The sequence below is a fragment of the Nannospalax galili genome, unplaced genomic scaffold, assembly GCF_000622305.1.
Source record: "Nannospalax galili isolate Female #2095 unplaced genomic scaffold, S.galili_v1.0 scaffold11, whole genome shotgun sequence".
NCBI lineage: Eukaryota > Metazoa > Chordata > Mammalia > Rodentia > Spalacidae > Nannospalax > Nannospalax galili.
Window position 1 is genome coordinate 6,178,712 of NW_008330735.1, and position 23,151 is coordinate 6,201,862.

Genomic DNA, 23,151 nt, shown 5'->3' on the forward strand with positions numbered 1-23,151 from the left:
CAGAGATTTTACCTTATCTTCTCATATTTGAATGAACATACCAGTTTTTCACTGTTTGTATTAGTTGCTTGTTTTGTTGCTGTGACAAAATACCTGAAAAAGTAACTTAAGGAAAGGGGATTTATTTTGACTTATAGTCAGTCAGTCTGTTGTGTCAGGGCAGGTTTGATGACAGAAGCAAGAAGAGGCTGGGATGTGTTCAGCGTCAGGAATTTATTCATTTGAAGACCTCAGTCCAAGGAATAGTACTGCCCATTTAGGGTGGGTCTTGCCTCAACTAACCTAATCTAGATTATCCCTTACTGACATGCCCAGAGATTTGTTTCCATGATAATTCTAGATCCTTTCAAGTTGAAAATCTTGATTAACAGAATTCCACCCCTTGTCAACTTGACACTCAGATATCACCTTCCACATTATGCCATATTGCAATATATCATATTGCAAAATGCATTCAGCCCAACACCAAAAGTCCCCATAGGCAGTGCTGGAAAGATGCCTTAGTGGTTAAGGCCCAAGTGCTCTTGAGAGCACCCGCATTCAATTCCCAACACCCATGTAATGACTAATAACCATAACTCCAGTTCCAGGGGATCTAACTCTCTCTTCGAGTCCCTATAATCTTTAATAGTTCCAGCACTATTTAAAAGTCCAAAGTTCAAATCTCATGTGAGATTTCAAATACTCTGTTAACTATGAGGACCTTTTAAAAGAATGCTAACAAACTCCTATTATGCATTGACACAGACTGGACATTCTCATTTCAAAAGGGAAAAATGGGGACTCACAGATGTCCTGTAATCATGGCATCTCCAACTTCCTGAAGTCTCAATTACCAATTAGGCTTTACTTTCAGGTTTTTTTTTTTTTAAAGTTTATTAATATTCACAACCTTCACAGTTTCATGGAGTAGCCTCTCAGGTACTTCTTACAGGGACTCTGACCCTGCTATACCTTGCCTGACCTCAGTGGCTCTGGAACTATCGGCAAGACTCCATGACCTCAGTCTTGTTAAGCAAGCACTATGTGGATAACACTGCTGCCAGCTTGGAATGGAACCTGTGGCCCCTTTGAACCATAGTTACAACAGCCTGTGTGCAGGCTCTGGGGAAACACTTCCTTAGGCAGTTGCTGTTGAGGAATAGAGAATTCCCTTAATGGCATTCTCAAGTCTTTCCTTTCACATGAATTTGCATTTTTGTAAGATGGAGGCTTCAGTAGGTAGGATCTTACTCTCTGGGCACCTTTCCTGTTGTCTCAGTGCAGAGCATCTGATTTCTTTTTAAATACTTTTATTTATTTATTTTTATGTGTAGTGGCTGCATGTGGTAAGTAGCCTCTCATTGTACAATGCCTGCGGAGATCAGAAGAGGGCGTTGGATCCCCTGGTACTGGATTTATGGATGGTTGTTAGCTGCCATATGGGTGCTGGGAACAGAACCCAGGTCCTCTGCAAGAGTAGACAATGCTCTTTGCCGCTGAGCCATCTCTGCAGTCTCTCAGATTTCTTTTTAATGGCGTTATCTTTAACAATTACAGCTGCATTATTATCTGTACTCTCCTTGATGGAAACTTTTTAAAAATGTATTATTCTTATGGGGGAAGCACGTGTATAGACACCGGAGGACAACTTTGGAGTCAGTTCTTTTCATCTTTACATGGGTTTTGGGGATTGAACTCAGGTCACCAGGCTTATGCAGCAAGCTCTTTACTCACTGAACCATCTCATTGGCCTCATACCTGAAATTTTAAACTTGCTCCTAACCTTTTCTCTCCAAACTTGTCATTCTTATCTTTCTGCTCCACGTACTCTTTATAGACTGGGTAAGTACAATGAGCAATCACTGTGACATATCCTGAATACTAGCCTGTCTTAAAATTATTTTATCCCTCCAAAAACTAGTCCATTACTTTAAATTAAACCTTACTCAAGTTCTTAGGGCATAAGCAGAATGCAGTCAGATTCTTTGCTAGTATGTTGCTTGAATAGCCCCTAATCCAGTCCTCATAGAGTTCTTGTTCCCTATGGAACCTCATGAGCTGGGCCTCCAGTACCCATACACATTTTAGTACTTTGTCTTTTAATCTCCCACCAGAATGAACCATTTAGTTGTGCTCACAATATTGAGGGACTTTTCTAGCCAAAGTTCTACACTCTCTGTATTCCTGCCACAAACCACATGACAAGTTTACTACAGTACCTACCCTGCTTCTTGGTACCAACTTGTTGTATTAGCTGCTTCTCTCATTTCTGTGACAAAATACCTGAAAAAAGGCACCTTAAGAAAGAGTTTATTATGACTCATGGTTTCAGGAGATACAGCCCATCAGGAAAAGGAGAGTAAAGGTTGTCTGGTTACATTGTACCCACAGTTAGGAAATAGAGAGGGATGAATGCTGGTGCTCAGCTTGATTTCTCGTTTGTATTCAGTCTGGCATCCCAGCCGTGGAATGGTACTGCCAACATTGAGGGTGGGTCTTCCCACCTCCATTACCCTAATTTAGACGATCCCTCATAGACATGACATGCCCAGAGATGTGTTTCCATGGCAATTCTATTTCCATCAAGTTGACAAGATTAGCTATCATACTGGGAATTGAATGGTGACAGAAATGTTCTTAATCTGAGTCTTTGGCTGTGTCTTCTAGCAGGCTACATGGCTTTCTCCCTCATGTCATTCAGTAGCTTCTCCTTAGAAGCCTCAGTGGAATGGAAACACCTCATCACTGTCAAACCCTACAACCCGCTTCATAGCAGGCTCCTTCATATTTTATTCATAGTGCGTACTCAATTCCTGCTGTTATTTTTTTGTTGTTGTTGTTAATCTTGTGCGCCCCCCCCCCCACCTCAAGACAGGGTCTCCTTGTAGCCCCAGCTGGCCTGGAACTCATTATGTAGACCAAACTGGCCTGGTTCTCACAGAGATCCGCCTGCCTCTGCCTCCAGAGTGCTGGGACTAAAGGTGTGTGCCACCACCTCTGAATAATTGTATTTATTTACTTACGTATTTAGTGGTCTTTTTGAGACAGAGTTTCCCTGTAGCCCCAGCTGACCTGGAACTCACTTTGTAGACCAGGCTGGCCTTGAACTCAAAGAGATCCCCCTGCCTCTGCCTCCTGAGTCCTGGGATTAAAGGTGTGTGCCACCATGCCTGGCTCATAATTGTTAATCTTAATAAAACAGTTTGAGCTGTGTTTCTCCCCCACTTACCTGGTCTAGAAGTATTCAATGAAATATTTAACAATGAATATGTTTGGGCTGGGGTATAGTAGGTGATCAAGAACTTGCCAAGTCCTGGGAAGGACCTGAAGTTTCCTTATTGGAAACATAGTAATTTGAGAATAGATTTGTCTGGTCCAGTGAAGCAAATACAAAAATCTGGATAAACTCAAATACCTCACTTGGGTCTTCGTAAATTAGATGAATTAACATTTAAAAATAATTTTGTATGTTGAAAAAACTAACATTACTGTGGTAAAGCACCTGATACTATCCTTGCTTACACAGATATGAAACTGTTTTTAGTCAGTTTAATTTGGCCTGAAGCACAAAGGAATTAGTTGAGTAGTGACAAAAGTGTGAACCTTTTGAAAGGATTAAAATTCAGAACTGTGCTTGTGTAGGCACCAACCAAAAACATCCCTACATACTCAGAATCTAGGAATACTCTTTTGGTATTGGTTAATACCTTTGCATTACTTTTTGTTTTTAACAACAGCACCGTTTCCAATCAAATCTGATCTACTTCAAAATGGTGATGGCAGCCAGGCATGTTGGTATGCATCTGTAGTTCCACCTACCTGGGAGACTGAGGCAGAAGGATCATTTGGACCTAGGAGTTTGTGACAAGCCTAAGCAACCACATATTGAGATTTGATCTCAAAAAGTAAGCTTACCTAAAATAGTAAATAAAATTACTAGAATTGCTTCTAAGACATGATCTTAAGTTACGTTGTAATTTGATTGAAGATCCAAACTTGATGTTAAAAGCTAATCTGTGACTATCATTAAGAAAATGAAAAAAAGACATGCTGGTTAGGGAGCAGGGTAGGGACAGGAACCATACACTGATAATGAATGTAAATTAGTCTAGCCGTTATGGAAATCAGTATGGAGGTTCCTCTAAAACTAAAAATAGAACTGCTGTATGATCCACTTCTGAGTATCTACCCAAAGGAATCAAAGTCAACATACAGTAGAGATCCTTGCATATCCATGTTTATCTCTGTGCTCTTCACAGTAGCCAAGTTACAGAATTTCAAATTAGGTAAATTTAGAGAGGAAAATATGATGAATACCAGTGTGTCCATTGTCAAACATCAACAATATCTGCACATAGGTTTGTTTCATTTTAAAATTTATTTACTTACTTAAAATTTTAATTATGTGCATGGGTGCATGTGAATACATGTACCCATGGCGACATTTGGATCACCTGGTGCTGGAGTTACAGGCAGTTTTGAGCCTTCTGATATGGGTGCTGGAAATTGAACTCAGGTCCTCTGGTAGAGCAGCATGTGCTCTTAACTGCTGAGCCATCTCTGCAGTCCCACAATTTTTTTTTAAGATTTATTATTTATTTATATGTATGTGTGTGTCTATGGGCACATATGTGCAGGTAGTCAGAGTCCAGAAGAGGGCATTGAATCTCCTGGAGCTGAAGTTACCCCTTGTGGGTGCTGGAAACCATAAGCCATCTCTCTAGCCCCATAGTTTTTATATATATCCACCTACTTTCCCTGCCCTCTATGTATTATTTCAATGAATATCTAAGTTACATATGTATCTCTTTGATAGGTTGAAGTTTCTTTTCCTTTTCTGGATGCTGAGATCAAGTGATGCCCTGGACCTTGTTATACATTCCACCACTGAGCTATGCCCACAGTTCACTTAACATTTTTTTCTTTTGAGACTGGGAAACTTGGTCCCCTGTAGCCTAGACTAGCCTCCAACTCACTGTGGACTGAAGAATCATCTCAGAACTTATGGTCTTCCTGCCTCCACCTCCCAAGTGCTGAGCTCACCTGCGTGAGCTGCCATATGCCACATTGATCAACACTTGGGAGGCAGAAGCAGATGGATTTCTGAGATCGAGGTCAGCCTGATCTGCACAGCCAGTTCCAGGCCGCCAGCTGGAGCTACAGGGAGACCCTGTCTCAACAAAACAAAACAAAACAAAACAAAACAAAATGTCTAAATTCAATCTTATACTGTACCACAATTAAAATAGTATAAGTAATGTAGTATAATTGTAATAGCATTAAATAGTAGGTGTTATATATTATGTCTTTTTGTAATGAGCCTATACATTAATTCCTGGAAATTTATTTAGGAAAGCAAATATCAAACCTTTTGAGTTTCTAGAAAATTTAAGGTTTCTGAAAATTTGTAAAGAAAGAACAGTATACTGAGTATTAAAATAGGTAGTATAATAAATGTTATAACTCAGTTGTAGAGCATTTGCCTAACCTTCACCAAGCTGTAAATTCCATCTCTAACACTACCCCCAACTTTTTATGCTAAAATGTTATTGAACTTTTACATTAAACCATAGATGCTTATGTCTGTAAATTTACCATACAAAAGTGAATTATTGTGATAAATGTTAATTGACTTCCTTTACTTAGTGTCAGAAATCCTAGACCATGCTTTATTAAGCAATAAAATTATAACACAGTAGAAAATTGGCTCTACTAGTTCTCAAACTAGAAAATTCAGTAAAAGAAAGACTAACTTACTAACAAAAGTTGCATTGAAGCTGAAATAAAATATTTCGTAGTACCTGTACATTTGAATCTTGGAAATATGATCTCTACTAATGCTGTGAAAAGTGGCCAGCTACATCTTAATTTAGAATATTTATTTGGGGCTGGAGAAATGGCTCAGTGGTTAAGAGCACTGACTGTTCTTGCAGAGGACCCGGGTTCAGTACCCAGCATCCATATGGCGTCAAACAGCTGTCCATAACTCCAGTTACAGGGGATCCAACACCTTCTGACCTCCACGGATATTGCACAACACTGGTGCACTTTACACACAAACAGGCAGTACACTCATACACATAAAATAATACATAAAAAAGAATGTAGACAATCATCTAGGACTCGACCATTTTTTGTCTGTCTCTTATATATCTTAATATTACAGGTAGGTCATAAATGCAACAGTCTGAGCCACAAAGTAATTTGCTTTGACAATGTATTCCTTTTTTAAAAAATATTTTATTTTTATTTTATGTGTATGAGTGTATTACCTGCATGTATGTGAGTGCACCCATGTCAGTGCAGCGCTGCAGAGGTCAGAAGAGGGCTTCAGATTCCCCTGGAACTGGAGTTAAGGATGGTTCGTAGCTTCCATGTGGGTGCTGGGAATTGAACCCGGGTCCTCTGCAAGAGCAGTCAGTGCTCATAACTGGATCTCTCCAGCCGTGACAATGTATTCCTTTTAAAAAGAAAAGCATTGCAGAAAAATAAAGTGGAGTGTGCATTTTTCTTTCTCTGTATTCAGAAGATCAGAAATGCGGGGCCAGAGAGATGGCTCTGTGGATAAAGGCGCCTGCCATCAAGCCTGAGGACCTGAGTTGGATCCCTGTGACCCATATGGTGAAAGGAGAGAACTGACTCTTGAAAGTTGTTCTCTCACCTGCACTCATGCACATACACAAATAAATAGTAAATGTGAAAGAAAAAGAGGGCCAGAAATGTTAGATGTTGCTAAAAGTAGAAAAGGGAGATGATAAAGTGGAATTTTGGAATTGTTTCTAATCCTAGTGTTACCAGCCCTTGTTGCCATGGATACAGCCACGTATGTGCCATGTCTCTAACACATATCATGATGTCCCTGAGAAATACCAAACTCCTAGTTGCCTGGAATTTATCAGTGCTTTTCTTGAGCATCTATTACAAATGCCAAAAATCTGTCTTTTTTTGTGTATATTGTTTAGAACTGATACATTTCTTAAATACTTTATTTTTATCTTATGTGTATTAGTATATTGCCTACATGTGTGTAAGCGCATGCATGTCATGCATTGCCACAGAGGTCAGAAGAGGGTGTCGGATTTCCCTGGAACTGGAGTTAAAGATGGTTCTTAGCTACCATGTGCCTGCTGGGAATTGAACCCAGGTCCTCTGCAAGAGCAGTCAGTGTTCTTAACCACTGAGCCATCTCTCCAGCCCCGAGAACTGATAGATTTTTGTTTTGTTTTTTATGTACTCTGCCACTAGGCAGGAAATTGCATACTATACTACAGTCTTCAGCTTTCTCAGTAAAAACAGAAACTGCTTCTGTTTAACCAACTTAAGTATGTCATTTGTACAAAATAAAGGTTTTTATTTTTATTAATGATGTATATTGACGTTAGTGATGTATAATGATTTTTATAATGATGTAAAGGTGAAGAGTGATAGAAAACATGATGTCAGACTCTGGCTTCTATATGCTCATTACATGTGACATGCATGCTCACACACAAAAGAACAGCAGCAGTAGGAAATCAATTCTAGGCCTACAAGGGGGCAGGAGTCATAGTTGTAAAGGGATCAGCATGACCAGAACCATGGTTGTGATGCAAGGAGGAAGCATGCAGCCCTGATCCCTCCAGATTTCCTGAACCCACAAATGTGGCCCCAAAGAGCCTCTGAACTCTGTGTATGTGCACGTGTGTGTGCGTGTGTGTGTGCGTGTGCGTGCATGCATGTGTGTGCGTGCGTGTGTGTGTGTGTGTGTGTGTGTGTGTGTTTTGAGACAGTGTCTCACAGAGCCCAGGCTGGCCTGATCCCCTCCTTCCATCTAGGTACGGGGATTATAAATGTATGCCACCATTCCTAGCATTTTTTTTAATTTTATTTTTTGTGAGACAGTACTACAAATAAACAAATTAACACTACAAAAAGCTATGCATGTGGGCATGCCTTTAAGCCCTGCACTTGGGAGGCAGAGGCAGGCAGATCTCTGTGAGTTCAGGGCCAGCCTGGTCTATATAGTAAGTTCCAGGCCAGCTGAGGCTACAGGGAGACTCTGTCTCAAAAAGACAAAAAAAAAAAAAAAGCAATCAGTAAATTATTGGGATTCATTTGGACCAATGGAGGCCACTTTTGTTTTTTCCTTTGCAGTTTAGGGATGAAACCCTAGGCCTTTTGTATAGTAGGCAACTGTTCTACCACTGATCCACCATCACTTTTTGTTTCGGGTATTTTGGGGGTGGGGGGCGGAGAGCTCTCCTTGTAGCCCTAGCTGGCCTGGAATTTGCTGTGTAGACCAGGCTGGCCTGGATCTCACAGAGATCTGCCCATCCCATCATCACTTTTTAGGTTAATATTTTTACTAAGATTTAATTTATATACCATACCTGTTTCTCAGTTTAAGTACAACTCAGGAATTTTGGTATTTACATTATCACAATGTCACCAGGATCCTATCAGACTTTTTGTTACTCCAAAAAGAAACTTCACGCTCATTAGACAGCCCTTATTCCTAGACAGCCTCTAACCTGTTATGTAGGGAGTCTCTAACCCGTTATGTAGGGGCCTCTAACCTGTTATGTTGTCTTTCCTAGGTATTCATATAAGTGGAAGTTATGTGTGTGTTGGGCTTCTTGAGCATATTTTGAGATTTTTATCTATGTTGCCTTCCAGCTGCACATATTTTAGCTATAACACATTGGTTCACTCATTTGTGAACATTTGGGTTTTCATTTTTTGGCTATTATGAATGATATTGCTATGGACATTTGTATGTAAGTTTGTGTGAATGTGTTTCATTTCTCTTGGGTAGGTACTTGGGGGGGTGTGATTGTTGGACCATATGGCAGTTCTTTGTTTAATACTTTGAGGAATTGCCAACTTTTTTTTTGAGATAGTCTTGTTAAGTAGCCCAGGGACATGAACATTTGACCCTTCTGCCTCAGCTTTCTGAGCGCAGGGATTACAGGATTGTGTCACCAAACCCAACACCAAACTTTCTTTAAAAAAATTTTTTTAATGCAGTTTATTAGATTCCCTGGCTAGCCTGGAACTTGCTGTATAGACCAGACTGGCCTCACACTTGGAATAATCTTCCTGCCTCTACCTCTCAAGGACTGGGATTACAGGTATGCAGCAGTATGCTCAGTTTTAAACTCTTTTTAAAAATGGCTTTACCATATTATATATTACATTCCCAGTAGCACTATATGAAGATTCCAGTTTCCCTATGTGTGTGTCACTCCATCACTCAGCTGTATTCTTAGCCCCTGTACTGGTACTTTTATCTTTTATATTAGAGTCCACTCATTCCTGAACAATTCACTACATTCAACTCAGATCTGTCTTCTATGATTTTCTGTAGAGTTTGATTCAAAGGAAGACTTACTGGTTTGAGATTTTTGCTTTTTAAACTAAAGCATGGTGGTGCTCATTTGAATCAACTCTTGGGAGGCTGAGGGCAGAGGATTGTGAGTTTGAGGCCAGTGTGCGGTACATAGTGAGACTCCTGTCTTTGGAAAAGTAAACAACAAAAATAAAATGAAATAACTTGGATGTGAAAGAAATTATGCAGCAGTTGATAGCCAAGTTCATTAAATTCTAGATACTTTTTTTTTGAGGCCATTCTTTGCTTAGGCTGGCCTTGAACTCTTACAGTCAAGTGATTCTCCCCCTCCAGCCACCCAAGTATCTGGGACTCTAGTGTATGCCATTGAGTCTATTTTTTTCTTTTCTCTTCTTTTTTTTTCAATGGTGCGCAGCTCGGGATCAAACCCAAGGCCTCATACTGCTAGACTAGTATTCTACCGTTGAGCTGTAGCCCTAGCCAAATAAGTGACAGTCAAAATCAAAACCATAATAAAGACATTCATCTTGGCTTCTATTTCTCTTAATTACATTTATTTAGTTAGTTGTGTGTGTGTGTGTGTGTGTGTGTGTGTGTGTGTGTGTGTGTGTGTGTTTATGTGTATGGGTGTGTGCACCGTGGTGCTTGTGTGGAGGTGAGACAGCTTGTAGGAATTGGCTCTTACTGAGCCATCTTGGGCCCTGGCTTATCTTTTTCACTATTACAGCTCCAGTGCCCTGTAATTGCTTATATTTGTTGAATAAAGAAATAAAGTTGTCCTCCTCTACTATATATTTATTTCATCCAGTCTTACAGGTTAGACAGTTGTATGCTGATTATCTTCCCATTTTTACATGACTCATGACAGGAATCATCATGTATACATATGTCGTATACTTGTATTAAATAAATACGTAGGTCTTTGGGCTGAAAATTTCCCATGGAAAAAAAATTGAGCATGGCTAAATGGGTATATTAGAAATACTCTGTGACTGTACTACCAGTATGTTTTCTAAATTTTTTATATATTATTTATTGAGCACATGTGGAGGTCAGAAAACGACTTACTGGAGTCAGTTCTTTACTAGGTAGATTTCTAGGGATCAAGCTCAGGTTGCCGTGCTTGGTGGTAGGCGCCTTTACCCACTGAGCCCTCTCGTGGTCCCATAATAAGAGTTTTTAAACAAATAAATTTAAAATCAAAGCTAAAAAATTAAAAACAAGGCACTTGAGATACAGACTGTAAGTGATCATTATATACAGTTCCTTTCCTCTCACTTTTCCCCACCTTCTTCATGCTATGATTCCAACTGTTTCTTGTTCTAGCTGACTTTTTTATCTTAGCCTTCTGGTCCACAGAACTTTCTAGGGGTTTAGGAAGGATATGCTATAATATAATTACATGTGTGATACATATTTTTGTTCATGAGTACTGTTTCCTCAATTTTTTGTGTATGTCAGGGCAGCATATATGATTTTTGAAGACACCAATTCCCAGTTTCCCCCTAAGTTTTTAGTTAAGCTTTCTCATTCTTTTTGTGGTTTCCTTTTCCTCCATCTGCTCCTGAAATCTGCATTTCATGAGATTGGTTGTAAAAATACAAGTTATGAATAATGGCTTGTTTTCTTTAAGGTAGAGCTGCTCCCTCTAATACTCAAATTTTCATGATATCTTAAGTGGAAATAAGGAAGGGTAAGACTTTAGTTGTGGTTCAAGGAATTTTGAACTCAGAAAGCATCCTTGAGATTGGGAAATTAGTGTTATTGATCACGGGTATAGTATACTATAACTATAAAGTCTCTCCTCAGTCTGCTTCTTAGGCATCATGCTCTTGAGCATTTTCACCTGCTTACCTGACTTCAGTAAACACCTTGATCCAACCTCCACCCTTGTCTTTTCCCCATTATTCCTTTCAGTCTTTCACCGAAAATCATTCTTGGACACTGTTTTGTCCTTAGAGTTTCTTGCCTGGATTTGTGCAAGTAGGGTCCTAGATTTTTGCTTTGAGACTTTCACAGTTTTTTCCAGGTAATCTGCTTATCAGATTATCTTTCTACTGGAATGATTTGCTTGAAGTTTTTCTTTTCCTATTTTATGCTAGGAATTGAATCCAAGGCCACATGCTAAGCCATGTGCTCTACGCCTGAATTATACTCCTAGCACTCCTGATAATTTTCAAAGTGAATTTGCAGTGTACCATCTCAAACTAGTAATAAACAATGATTTGTGTATGTGATTGAAATTCTTTAGAGGCTTTTGATTCCTTTGATAATAAAATGTAGGATGTTTATTTACTTTCCATGGCTTAGTTCCTTACTACCTCATATTCCGTGCTCTGGTAGAACCATGTAGAATTATTTGCAGGTCTACTAATGTGCCATCATAATTTCATTCCCAAGGCTTTGTGTATGTCATGTCGTCTTCTTAGGATACTTCTTTCCTTGGATAATTTTGACTCTTGCTTTCAAAGCTTAGCTGCCATTTACTAAAGTAGCTTTCCCGTACTGTATTATGTTTTTCTGTTTTCTTATGCTTTTTTAATTTTTCTGCCTCTAGCTTCACACTTGGCAGTCAGTAATATCAGTTGCATAAATACAACCTTTAAGTGCAATAACAATAGCATTGATTGAGCATCCATTGTGTGCCAGTATAGTGCTGTACAGAATGCTGCTTATGTGCTTTATCAGTTCACTCCCACAGCAACCTGATGAAGGTAAGTTAACATCACCCATATTTTGTAGTTGCGGAAACTGAGGCTTATGTGGTTAGCTTCAAGTCATACAGAAGTGTGTTAACCCCTGCAGTCTCTTTGCAGAGCCTGCGCTTTTAATAAGGACTTTATGTTTATTTCAAGGTTCTTCGGTTAATTTTTCAAATTCAGAACAAATAACCATGTGGGTCATAGGGATTGAACCCAGGTCATCAGGCTTGGCAGGAAATACCTTTACCTGCTGAGCCATCTCACCAGCCCAAGTGGGTAAATTCTTTAAAACAAAGAGAATAAAGTGATACAACTTCTTAGGGCAAAATCATTCATTCATTGCTTAAGTAACTTAAAACTTTTGTGCAAGTTCTGGCTTGTTTATCTGGGATTTAACATAGTTCATGGGACTTTGGGTAATTGATTTTTAAACTTGGAATGTGTTTTATTTCTTGCATTATAGATACCAAAGAAGTATGTTTATATGTGATTAGTCTGAATATAGGCCACAGTGTAGCATATTTGCAGTAATGTGTTCAGAAGCATTGTTCCTTATGATCATAATACCATTGTCATGGCAGGAATTGCCAGTTTGGATGAGATTTTTGTCTCAGGTTTCTTGACTGCTTTAAAACTTAGTTTTACTCTTAAGTCTTAACCTCGGCAGGTAAAGACACTTGCTGGGCAATCCTGGCAACCTGAATTCAATTCTGGAACTCATTAAAGGTAAAGACAGAACCAACTCTACAGTTTTCCTCTGACCTCCACAAATGCATCAGTGGCATGCATGCACGCATCTACACATCATCCACACATATACCTCATAAGAATAAGTAAATAAGTAAACTTAGTTTTCTTTGTTAAAGCAAATTAGATTAAAACCTTAGGGAAAGATTGTATTTAAAATAGGTTAGAGTGGCAATTGATGTTTTTGGTTTGTTTTGATTTTGAGGAAAAGGTCAATTTATTTTTAAGTTTAAATGATAGTAACTAAAGGAAGATGATCATTTCTCATGCAAAATTCTGACCCTGTTGAGCCTCAGATTGAGTCCATATTCCCAGCCCCAAATCAAAGTGCTTTTTGTTGTTTTTTGTTTCCAGGACTAGTTTTCTAAACTAAGGATATGTGTATACTAGGCAGGCACTCTACCACTGAACTGTATCCCTAGCCCCTCTACATGGGAATTAAAAAAATATATTATTATGCAGTATATGGAGATGACCCAGCCATAGGAGATTGAATAATTGTGACAGCAAGACTTATCTTGTTTGATAGTGATGCAAAGAACTGAAACAGTTACCAGTGGTCATTATGTTTTGATGCTCACAAGGTGGTGCAACTGTCAGTACTGTTCAGTTCTAGAACATTTTCATCACCCCATAAGTAACCATGTTCCCAGTAGTGGGTCTCTTCTATTCTGTCCTATCCCTGGTCCCTGACAATCACAGTGATCTTTGTTTCTCCTTGGATTTTCTTACTTAGGAAATTTCATATAAATGGAATGGCTCTTTTGTGTTTGGTTTTTACCTACTATTTTCTAATTTCATCAATTTGTCAAGAATATGAGAATTTGGGGGCTGGAGAGATGGCTTAGTAGTTAAGGACACTTGTTATTCTTCCAGAGGACCCAGGTTCAATTCCAGCAACCACATGGTGGCTAACAACCACCCATAACTCCAGTTCAAGGGGATCTGACACCCTCTTCTGGCCTCTGCAGAGCATTGCATACACTTACATGCATGCAGGCAAAACATTCATATACATAAAATAATAAAAAAAATTTTTTTGGTCTTTTTGAGGCAAGGTCTCCCTGTTGCCCACCTGGCCTGGAACTTGCTGGGTAGACCAGGCTGGGCTTGAACTCACAGAGCTCTACCTGCCTCTCCCTCCCAAGTGCTGGGATTAAAGGCCTGTGCCACTACACCTAACATACAATAATTTAAAAAAAAACAATATCAGTATTTCATTTTTGTGGCTTAACTGTATTCCATTATGACTATACCACACTTTGTTTATCCATTTACCACTTGTTAGAGATAAGGTTTACTTCTGCCTTTGTTTTTTATATTTTATTGTGTATGCGTGTGTACCTGAATACATGTGTGTGTACCACGTGCATGCAGGTGGTCATAGAGGCCAGAAAAGGGTGTCAAATCCCTGGAACTGGGGTTACAGGTAGTTCTAAGCCACCCTGTATGGGTGCTGGGAACCAAACCCAGGTCCTCTCCAAGAGTGGCAAGTGCTCTTAACTACTGGTCCTTCTTCCCAGTTCTGTTTCTCCATTTATTTATTTATTTATTTATTTATTTATTTATTTATTATTTTTGGTCTTTTTGAGAGACAGGGTCCCCCTGTAGCCCCAGCTGTCCTGCAACTCACTATGTAGACCAGGCTGGCCTCGAACTCACAGAGATCCGCCTGCCTCTGCCTCCCGAGTGCTGGGATTAAAGGCATGCGCCACCATGACCAGCTTGTTTCTCCCTTTTGATGATTATGAAAGTGCTGCCGTCAGTTCACGTTCAGGCTTTTGTATAAATATTTCAGTTCTCCAGGAGTAGAATTGCTGGGCCATATAGTAACTGTTTAACTTTATAAGGAGACTTGGAATTTTAATTGGTCTTCTTAATTCAGTGAGCAGTACTCTTAACTCAAAGCTAGTTTTATATAGTATAATCTTTGAGTTTGCAAATAAGGTACAAAAAACAAAACCTGAAAAGTTACAGAACACAAAATCTCAAACACCTTATATATAAAACTCTGAGAAAGTGTTTCTTAACAGTGTTTCTTCTATTGTTTTTTGATTTTTTATTCTTTGAGAACTTTATACAGTGTATTTTGGTTTGTTTTTTTTTTTTTTTTTTTTTGAGACAGAATCTCCCTGCAGCCCCAGCTGGCCTGGAACTCACTACTTAGACCAGACTGGCTTTGAACTCAGAGATCTGCCTGCCTCTGCCTCCTGAGTGCTGGGATTAAAGGCATGCGCCACCACACCACCAGTTTATACAATGTATTTTGATGATATTCAGAAACTTTCCCCCATCTCCTCTGATTCCCCTCCCCCTTATATCCTGTTTTTTTAAAAAATATTTATTATTTTTATTTTATGTGTATGTGTGTATTGCCAGCATATAGGTAAGTGCACCCATGTTGTACAATGCCTGCAGAGGACAGAAGAGGCTGTCGGATCCCCTGGAACTGGAGTTACAGACAGTTCTTAGCTGCCATGTGGGTGCTAGGATTCGAACTTGGGTCTTCTGCAAGAACAACCACTGTTCTTAACCACTGAGCCATCTCTCCAGCCCTGGTTTATTTATTTATTTTTTTTTTAATTTTTTTTTATTTAAATGCCTATCCAGTTCCCCAAATAGTCTTGACTGTAGGGCTATCCTCTGGAGTTTAGTCAACCTCCTCGCATCACACCCTTAAAGACAGACTCTTCCTCTCTCAGCTGCACTCCGTTGCCAATAATTCCTCAGCTAGCAGTGGGGCTTTGTGCGCATCTCCCCCTTCCATGTCTGGCTTGTGCTTTTGCAGGTCTTGTGCATGCTGTCACAAGTGCTGTGGGTTCATATGTGTGACTGTTCTGTTGCTGGTGTAGAACTCCTAATTGAGCCTCTATTACTGAACCAATTGGATGTTGGGCCAAGTAGGTCTCTCAACCTTATTGAAAACCTTTAGACAGAGCCAAAAATTAACAAAAAGTGCCAGGTTGACGGGGTGGGGTACGGGCTGACCTATTGGGTTAATGTTTGGATTTTGAACCTCAGCGTTTAGCAAGATGCATAGCAACTGAGTACATACTTAGTGAATGTTCTGAAACTAAACAGATTTTAATTACTTGTGATACCTACAGTATGCCAAATACAGTCTTTTCTGATGAAACAGGGAACAAAGCAGAAACATTCCTTGTGGCGTTTTTTTTGTTTGTTTGTTTTTTGGTTTTTTTTAATCCAGTAAGCAAACTAGGGAGTAAATAGATTGAATGCTACTAGTGCTCTGGAGGAAAAAAATGAGAGGGTTAGGGAACGTAAAGAAAGAGGATGAAGGGAGTTAGTTACTCTATTTGAGATGGTCAGAGAAGTCGGGTGAAATTTGAACAGTGATCTAAGGAAAAGTAAAGGAGTGAACCAGGTTTGAATTTGAGTCATGAGTTGGACCGTGTGGCTGCCGTGAAAAACTGGGCAGAGTCATGTGCCTGTAACCCCAGCTATTTAGGAAACTGAAGAATCATGAGTTTGAGACTAGCTTGAGTTTTGTCAGAGATCCTGTCTCACACAGCAAGGACTGGGAGTGCAGCTAAGTGTCTGAGTGTGCTTGCCTGGCATGCACAAGTCCCTGGATTCAATCCCTAGTGTGTGTTGGGGGGGGGCAGTGAGTCCAACTCACACCATGTACAAAAAATTAACTCCCAAAGGGAATCTGAAATTCAAGTGTTTGAGCATTGACATGATCCTCATGTACTTTCAGATGTTGAAGCGTTTTGGATTTCAGATTACAGGCTTCTAAGAGTCTATGCAGCTATTTGAGAATCTAAGAAACCCTTTTGTGATAATTTTGATTGACAATTTGAAAGAGTCTAGAATCATCTGTAAAAACGTCTTATTGAGGGGCTGGAGAGATGGCTCAGCGGTTAAGAACACTGGTTGTTCTTGTAGAAGACCGGGGTTCAAATCCTAGCACCCACATGGCAGCTAACAACTGTCCGTAACTCCAGTCCCAGGGGATCTGACAGCCTCTTCTGACCTCCACAAGCATTGCATGACATGGGTGCACTTACCTACATGCAGGCAATACACACATACACATAAAATAAAAATAATAAATAAAAATTTTTTTTAAATGTTAAAAAAAAAGTCTTATTGAGGGTTGACTTAGATCAGGTTGACCTTTGGGCATGTCTGTGGGAGATAATCTGTTTGTTTGGACAGTATGCCCCCCCCCCCCCCCCGTAGCCCCAGTTGGCTATGTAGATCAGTCTGGCCTTGATCTCACAGAGGTCTGCTTTCCTAGTGCTGGGATTAAAGGTTTGTGCCACCACACCCCAGCCTGTAGGAGATTATCTTGATTACATTAATTGATGTGGTTTGGGGTACTAGATACAAAAAAGAGGAGAAAGCTTGCTGAGCAGGAAACATGCATATATTCTCTCTCTGCTCTTGACTATGGATGTGACCGGTCACTTCAAGTTCCTGCTGCCTTGACTCCATTGCATTGGTGGACTGTGAACATGGACTTGTGACTTAAATAAACTCTTTCTCCTCTAAATACCAAAGGGTATTTTATTATAGCAACAGGAATCAAAACCAAGGCACCTTTCCCTTTTCACTTTCCCTTTCCTTTTCCTTTTGAATGAAGAGACTCACATATGATAAATATGATCCCAGCTACATCCTCAGTCCCTGTGAGAAACTGAAATCTAACATTTGAATTCCAAGCATTTTGGATCAGGGATACTCATGCTGTAACACTAAAATTTCCAGAAGAAAACACAGATGAAGAAGATGATGAAGGAGGAAGAGGAGGAGGAGGTGGTGGTGGTGGTGTATGGTGCTGAGACTCAAACCCAGGGTTTTGTGCATGCTAGGCAAGTGCTCTACCCTACAGCCTAAAATTTTTAATTTAAAAAAAAACCAAAAAACCTGAGAAACTAATAATTCAGTAGTCTTCCCTTGTAGTTTTGTTTTCTCAGGTTTCACTTTTATCTACAATTAACTTGGGTCTGAAAAATAGTAAGGAAAAATTCCAAAAATAAGCTGCTCATATGTTTACATTTTTATTAGGACACATTAATGGAACAAAACAATGGGTTTCATAATGATTTTCTCATATGTACAGGTTTCTAGTGTACTTTGATCATATCCATATGTGCCATCATTCTCTTCTCTCCTGTACTTTCTGTTGATCTGTTTCCTCTTCCCTAATAATTCTTCTATCATTTGTGTCTTTTTTTTTTTTTTTTTTTGGTCTTTTGAGACAGGGTCTCCCTGTATCCCTGGCTGTCCTGGAACCCACTATGTAGACCAAGCTGGCCTCGAACTCACAGAGATCTGCCTGCCTCTGCCTCCTGAGTGCTGGGATTAAAGGCATGCGCCACCACACCCAGCTTATTCTTTTTTTTTTTTAAGGTTTATTTTAATTTTTTTCATGTGTGTATGTCTGTGTGAGTATCTATCACATGTGGGGGAGAGGGACAGAAGAGGGTGTGAGATCCCCTGGAGCTGGAGTTAGAGGCAGTTGTGAGCTGCCTGACATGGGTTCTGGGAACCTAACTCAGGTTCTCTGGAAAAGTAGTATGCACTCTTAATTGCTGAGCCTTCTCTCCAGCCTCACAATTTCCTTCTTTATTTATCCCTTGTATGTATGTGTATCACACCTTCCTTCCTTCATTCATTTGTTCATTCATTGATGGGCACTTAGGCTGATTTTATAACTTGGCTATTATGAACAGTACCATGATAAACATACATGACTTTAAGTATATACCCAGGAGTGGCACAGCTGGATCATGAAATGGTTCTGTTCTTAGTTTTTTGAGGAACCTTCATTGGTTGGACTACTTTACGTTCCCATAACAGTGTATAAGGGTTCTTTCCCTTCTTTTTCTATACCAGCATATGTGCTTTCTTGACGATAGCCATTCTGATTAGATTAAAATGGAATCTCAGTGTAGTTTTGATTTGCATTTACCTATGGCTAAGCACAATCATCTGATTCTCTACAAAGGTGCTAGTTAATAAAGTTTAAATTGCACACTCTTCTAAGTAGTATGATGAAATCTCAAGCTCAGGATGTAAATCATCCCCTTGTTTGGCATGTTCAGTATCTGCCCAGGAGTCACTTAGCTGTTCTAGTTTGTTTCTCCACTGCTGTGACATCTGACCACTACCAACTTGGGGAGGAAAGGGTTTATTCAGCTTACATCTCCCAGGTCACAGTTCATCAAGGAGCCCAAGGTAGGAACTCAGGGCAGAAACCTAGAAGCAGGAACTGGTGCACAGGCCATGGAGGAACACTGCTTACTGGCTTGCTCCCTCTGGTCCCCGCTCAACCTGCTTTCTAATACAGCATAGGTCCACCTGCCCAGGGGTGGCACCACCCACAGTCCCAGTAATCCACATCACTCAATAATCAAGAAGATGCCCCACAGACATGGCCACAGGTCAGTCCAATGGAGGTAATTCCCCAGTTGAGGCACCTTCAACCCAGGTGTGTCAAGTTGACACTAAAGCTATCTAGCACAGTAGCCATCTATGTTAAGAGCTGATTTTACTTACTAATGGTCTCAAAGCACCTGAGCAATTACACTGGCAATATTGCTACATTAAGAATTATAGTAATTGCTCTATTTCTTAATTTTTGTTTTAAATTTCTTAATTTAGCCTAATTTATAAATCTAAGGTTGACACCTGGTATCTTCAGTTTCTCTCTGAACATAGATCTCATAGACCAGTGAGCTACAGGAATCCACCTATTTCTGCTTCCCTAGTACTGGGATTACAGATGCGTACTGCTGTACTCAGCTTCTTATGAGAGTGCTAGGGATCTCAACACAGGTCCTCGCTCTTGGATGGCAGGCTCTTTATTTACTGAGCCATCTCCCTACCCCTTTATAATTCTGTTTATATGACATTTTGGAAAAGGCAAATTAATGTGGATGGCAATAGATCATGCTTAGAGACTTTAAGAATGGGTTCACTTGGGCATGGAAGAATCTTTTGTGATGATAGAACTGGTTCCTTTCTTGATTTTATGGGTATTTCTCAAAACTTAATGATCTATATATTAGAAAAGATCAATTTTACTGCATGCAACTAATTTTTAAGTTAAAAACGAACCTTTTAGGCAGATGAGATGGCTCAGCAGGTAGAGGCACTTGTGCATAGGCCTGATGACCTGAATTCTGTTCCTGGATCCACAAGGTGGCAAGAGAGAACCCATTCTTGAGACTTATCCTCTGACCTCCACAAGTGGCCATGGCACAAGCACCTCCGAGAGAGAGAGAGAGAGAGAGAGAGAGAGAGAGAGAGAGAGAGAGAGAGAGAGGAGAGAGTAGGTAAGTTGGTTGGTTTGAGGGCTCAGCAATTAAGAGCACTGGTTCTTGCACATGACCAGGGTTTGGTTCCTGGTTTGATACTCAAATGGCAGCTAACAACTGTAACTCTAGTTCCACAGGAATGCAGTGCCCTCTTCTGATCTCTGCAGGCATTGCACAATACCATGGGTGCACTTACACACATGCAGGCAACACACTCATAACAAAATAAAAATAATAAAGAAGAATTGAAATTGATTTAAAATGAAAATATTATTTAAATACTACAAAAATGAAAAGGCAAGCCATAAGAATTGAAGAAGATATTCCCAGCGTGTGTGTGTGTGTGGTGTGTGTATCTGACAATATGGATCCAATTTAAAAACTTGTATATTCAGAAAAGTAGAAGACATGATGTAGGACTGTTTTCAAAGAGGAAAGTGACCACCAGGAGCTATCAAAGGGGACACAGGTGGTAATTTGGCAAAATGTAAAAGTACAAAGTATTATTTTGTACAATGATTATACAGTAATTTTAAAAAGCCTTTTTGGAAGCCTGGAAAGATGGCTCAGCAGTTAAGAGCACTGGCTGCTCTTCTAAAGGACCCAGGTTCAGTTCCCAGCACTCACATGGCAATTAACAACCATCTGGAACTCCAGTTTTGGAGGTTCCAACTCCTTCTGACTTCTATAGGCATTGTATGCATGGATGCACTTAAATACATGGAGGCAAAACACTGATACACATAATAAAAATAAATAAATATGTTTTGTTGTGATGGCACTGTCTACATAATGATCAGGTTGCATTGTGACTATCAGACTGGTATATTTATTTATCACAACTCATTGAACCTGGTCAATAAAATGAGTTTACTGGGGCTGGAGAGATGCCTCAGTGGTTAAGAGCACTGACTGCTCTTGCAGAGGACCCGGGTTCAATTTCCAGCACTCACATGGTGGCTACGAACTGTCCTTAACTCCAGTTCCAGGGGAATCCGGAGTCTTCTTCTGACCTCCGCAGCATTGTACAACACGGTACACTGACATACATGTATGCAATATACTCATACACATAAAATAATAAATAAAAATGTTTTTAATGAGTTTACTCCTGTATATAAACTTCAACAAACTTTTGATTCTAGAATCAAACCAGGGCCTTACTAAGAAGGCACTCTACTCCTGAAGTACAGTCCCATTCCCATCCAGTGAAATTTATTTTTGGCTTATGCTTTTGTTTTTTTTGGCTGTTCCAGGTTCCTTGGCTAAAACAACTTGTAACTGATAGTCACTCTCTTGTAAATATTTTGATTATCTCATTTAGGCTATGTGTTTTTGATTACTTTTTTTTTTATATCTTCTAGTTTAAGCTATGAAGAAGGCCATCCCCCACAGTCTGAACCAGATATCCTTCAAAGACAGACGTTCCCAACCTCCCATCAACTTTCTGGATATGCCACCACTCCTCAACCAACAGGTAATAGTTCTTTTATGAAGTGTGCTATGATTCTGGGTACACTGAGTGAATAATAAGAAAAAGCAATTTTTGTATTTTGGTTTATAAACAATGTATATGACATCATTATGTCATAGGAAATGTTAAAGTGAGATTGGTTTTTACTGACTCAGTATGTGACACATTTTTATTGTATCTTTGAAGAATTAAAATATAGTCAACACAGTATTTGTTTGCTATTTGAAAATAACACTAGTTAGAGTTAGAACTTTCGGGTCTAGTTTTCGGAAATTCCTTTTTAAAATAAGGTCAGGAATTGAGCTTTATTTAAGGTTATATCTTTACTTGGAGCTATTTTTTCTTCCACTGTAGGTCTTTCGGGAGTGTTTGATACTAGTGTGATCAGTGGTAGCGCTAACACTAAGGACTCTTCTGTGACGGATTTTCTCTCCTCTGTTGAGTCCCGAAATGCTCAGGCTGCTTCATCAGGAACTCTTTTACCACAATTCAGGGCTCCATCCTGGCAGACAGGTGATTCTTTATTTACAGAATTTTTTAAGCCTCTAAAAAACACTGATTAAAGAGTAGACTTTTATTGGCCTTTCATTATGATAGCGTGGATGTGGATGATTTTTATTGATTTTTCAAGTGCACATTAATATCTGGAACTTTTTGTAATTTTAAGTTGGGTAAAATTCAAGAACTTATTACCAGATGTTTAGGGGATTTTATTTTGTTTTTTAATTTTCTTGTAATAGGCCTCAGTATGTAGTTTATGCTGGCCTTGAACTCGTGGTCCTCCTGATTTGGATTAACTGCCATGCATAATCATGCCCAGCCCAGAAATTCTTTTTAACACTGATAGAAATTAACAAGCTCAGATTAAAGGTTTGATAATTACTAAACACACAAAGTTTCTATTTTACATTTAAAGTAGCTACTTTTGGGGGCTGGAGGGATGGCTCAGCGGTTAAAGGCCCTTGCTACTCTTCCAGAGTTCCTGAGTTGAATGTTCCTGGCCCAGGTTCTGTTCCCAGCACCCACATGCTCCATAATTCCACTTCCAGTGTCTTCTCGCCTTATTGGGCATTGCACTCACATGTTAAACTTAGATGCAGGTAAAACACTCATATACACAAAATAAAAATCAGTTTTTTAATTAAAAAAATAATAAAATAGCTACTTATTTGACAGGAGCAAAAATTAAATTTACTTTTAATGATTCAGGATGGGTAAGTTGGAATAGTAAAAACAATGATCCTGGGACTTGTTTACTCATTACTGTTACTTTAGCTGAACAGATAAATCACTAGTTAATAAAAGCCATTGCAGTTGATGCTATACTGTACCTATTTTTTTTAATATATTTTACTTACCATTTTTATTTTATGTGTATGAATGTATTGCCTTTATGTAGGTAAGTGCACCCACGTCGTGCAATGCCCTCGGAGGACAGAAGAGGCCATCAGATCCCCTGGAACTGGAGTTACAGAAAATTGTTAGCTGCCATGTGGGTGCTGGGATTTGAACCCAGGTCTTTTGCAGGAATAACCAGTGTTCTTAACTGCTGAGCCATCTTTCCAGCCCTATTGTACCTATTTATAATAATAATTGTAAAGTCTATATGTACTTTGTTGTTTGTTTTTT

At 39.4% G+C, this 23,151-nt stretch overlaps 1 protein-coding gene across 3 annotated transcripts in view; it reads left to right on the forward strand.

The window, feature by feature from the left end:
* Positions 1–23,151, forward strand: part of Qser1 (glutamine and serine rich 1) — a 92,197-nt gene that overhangs the window by 15,715 nt on the left and 53,331 nt on the right. For 2 of the 3 annotated variants that reach the window (XM_029555290.1, XM_008851544.3), the window contains exons 2-3: positions 21,413–21,525; positions 21,877–22,035. In XM_029555290.1, coding sequence (XP_029411150.1) covers positions 21,413–21,525; positions 21,877–22,035 — 272 coding nt within the window. The remainder of the gene's footprint in view (positions 1–21,412; positions 21,526–21,876; positions 22,036–23,151) is intronic. The other variant, XM_008851533.3, reaches the window with a different exon arrangement.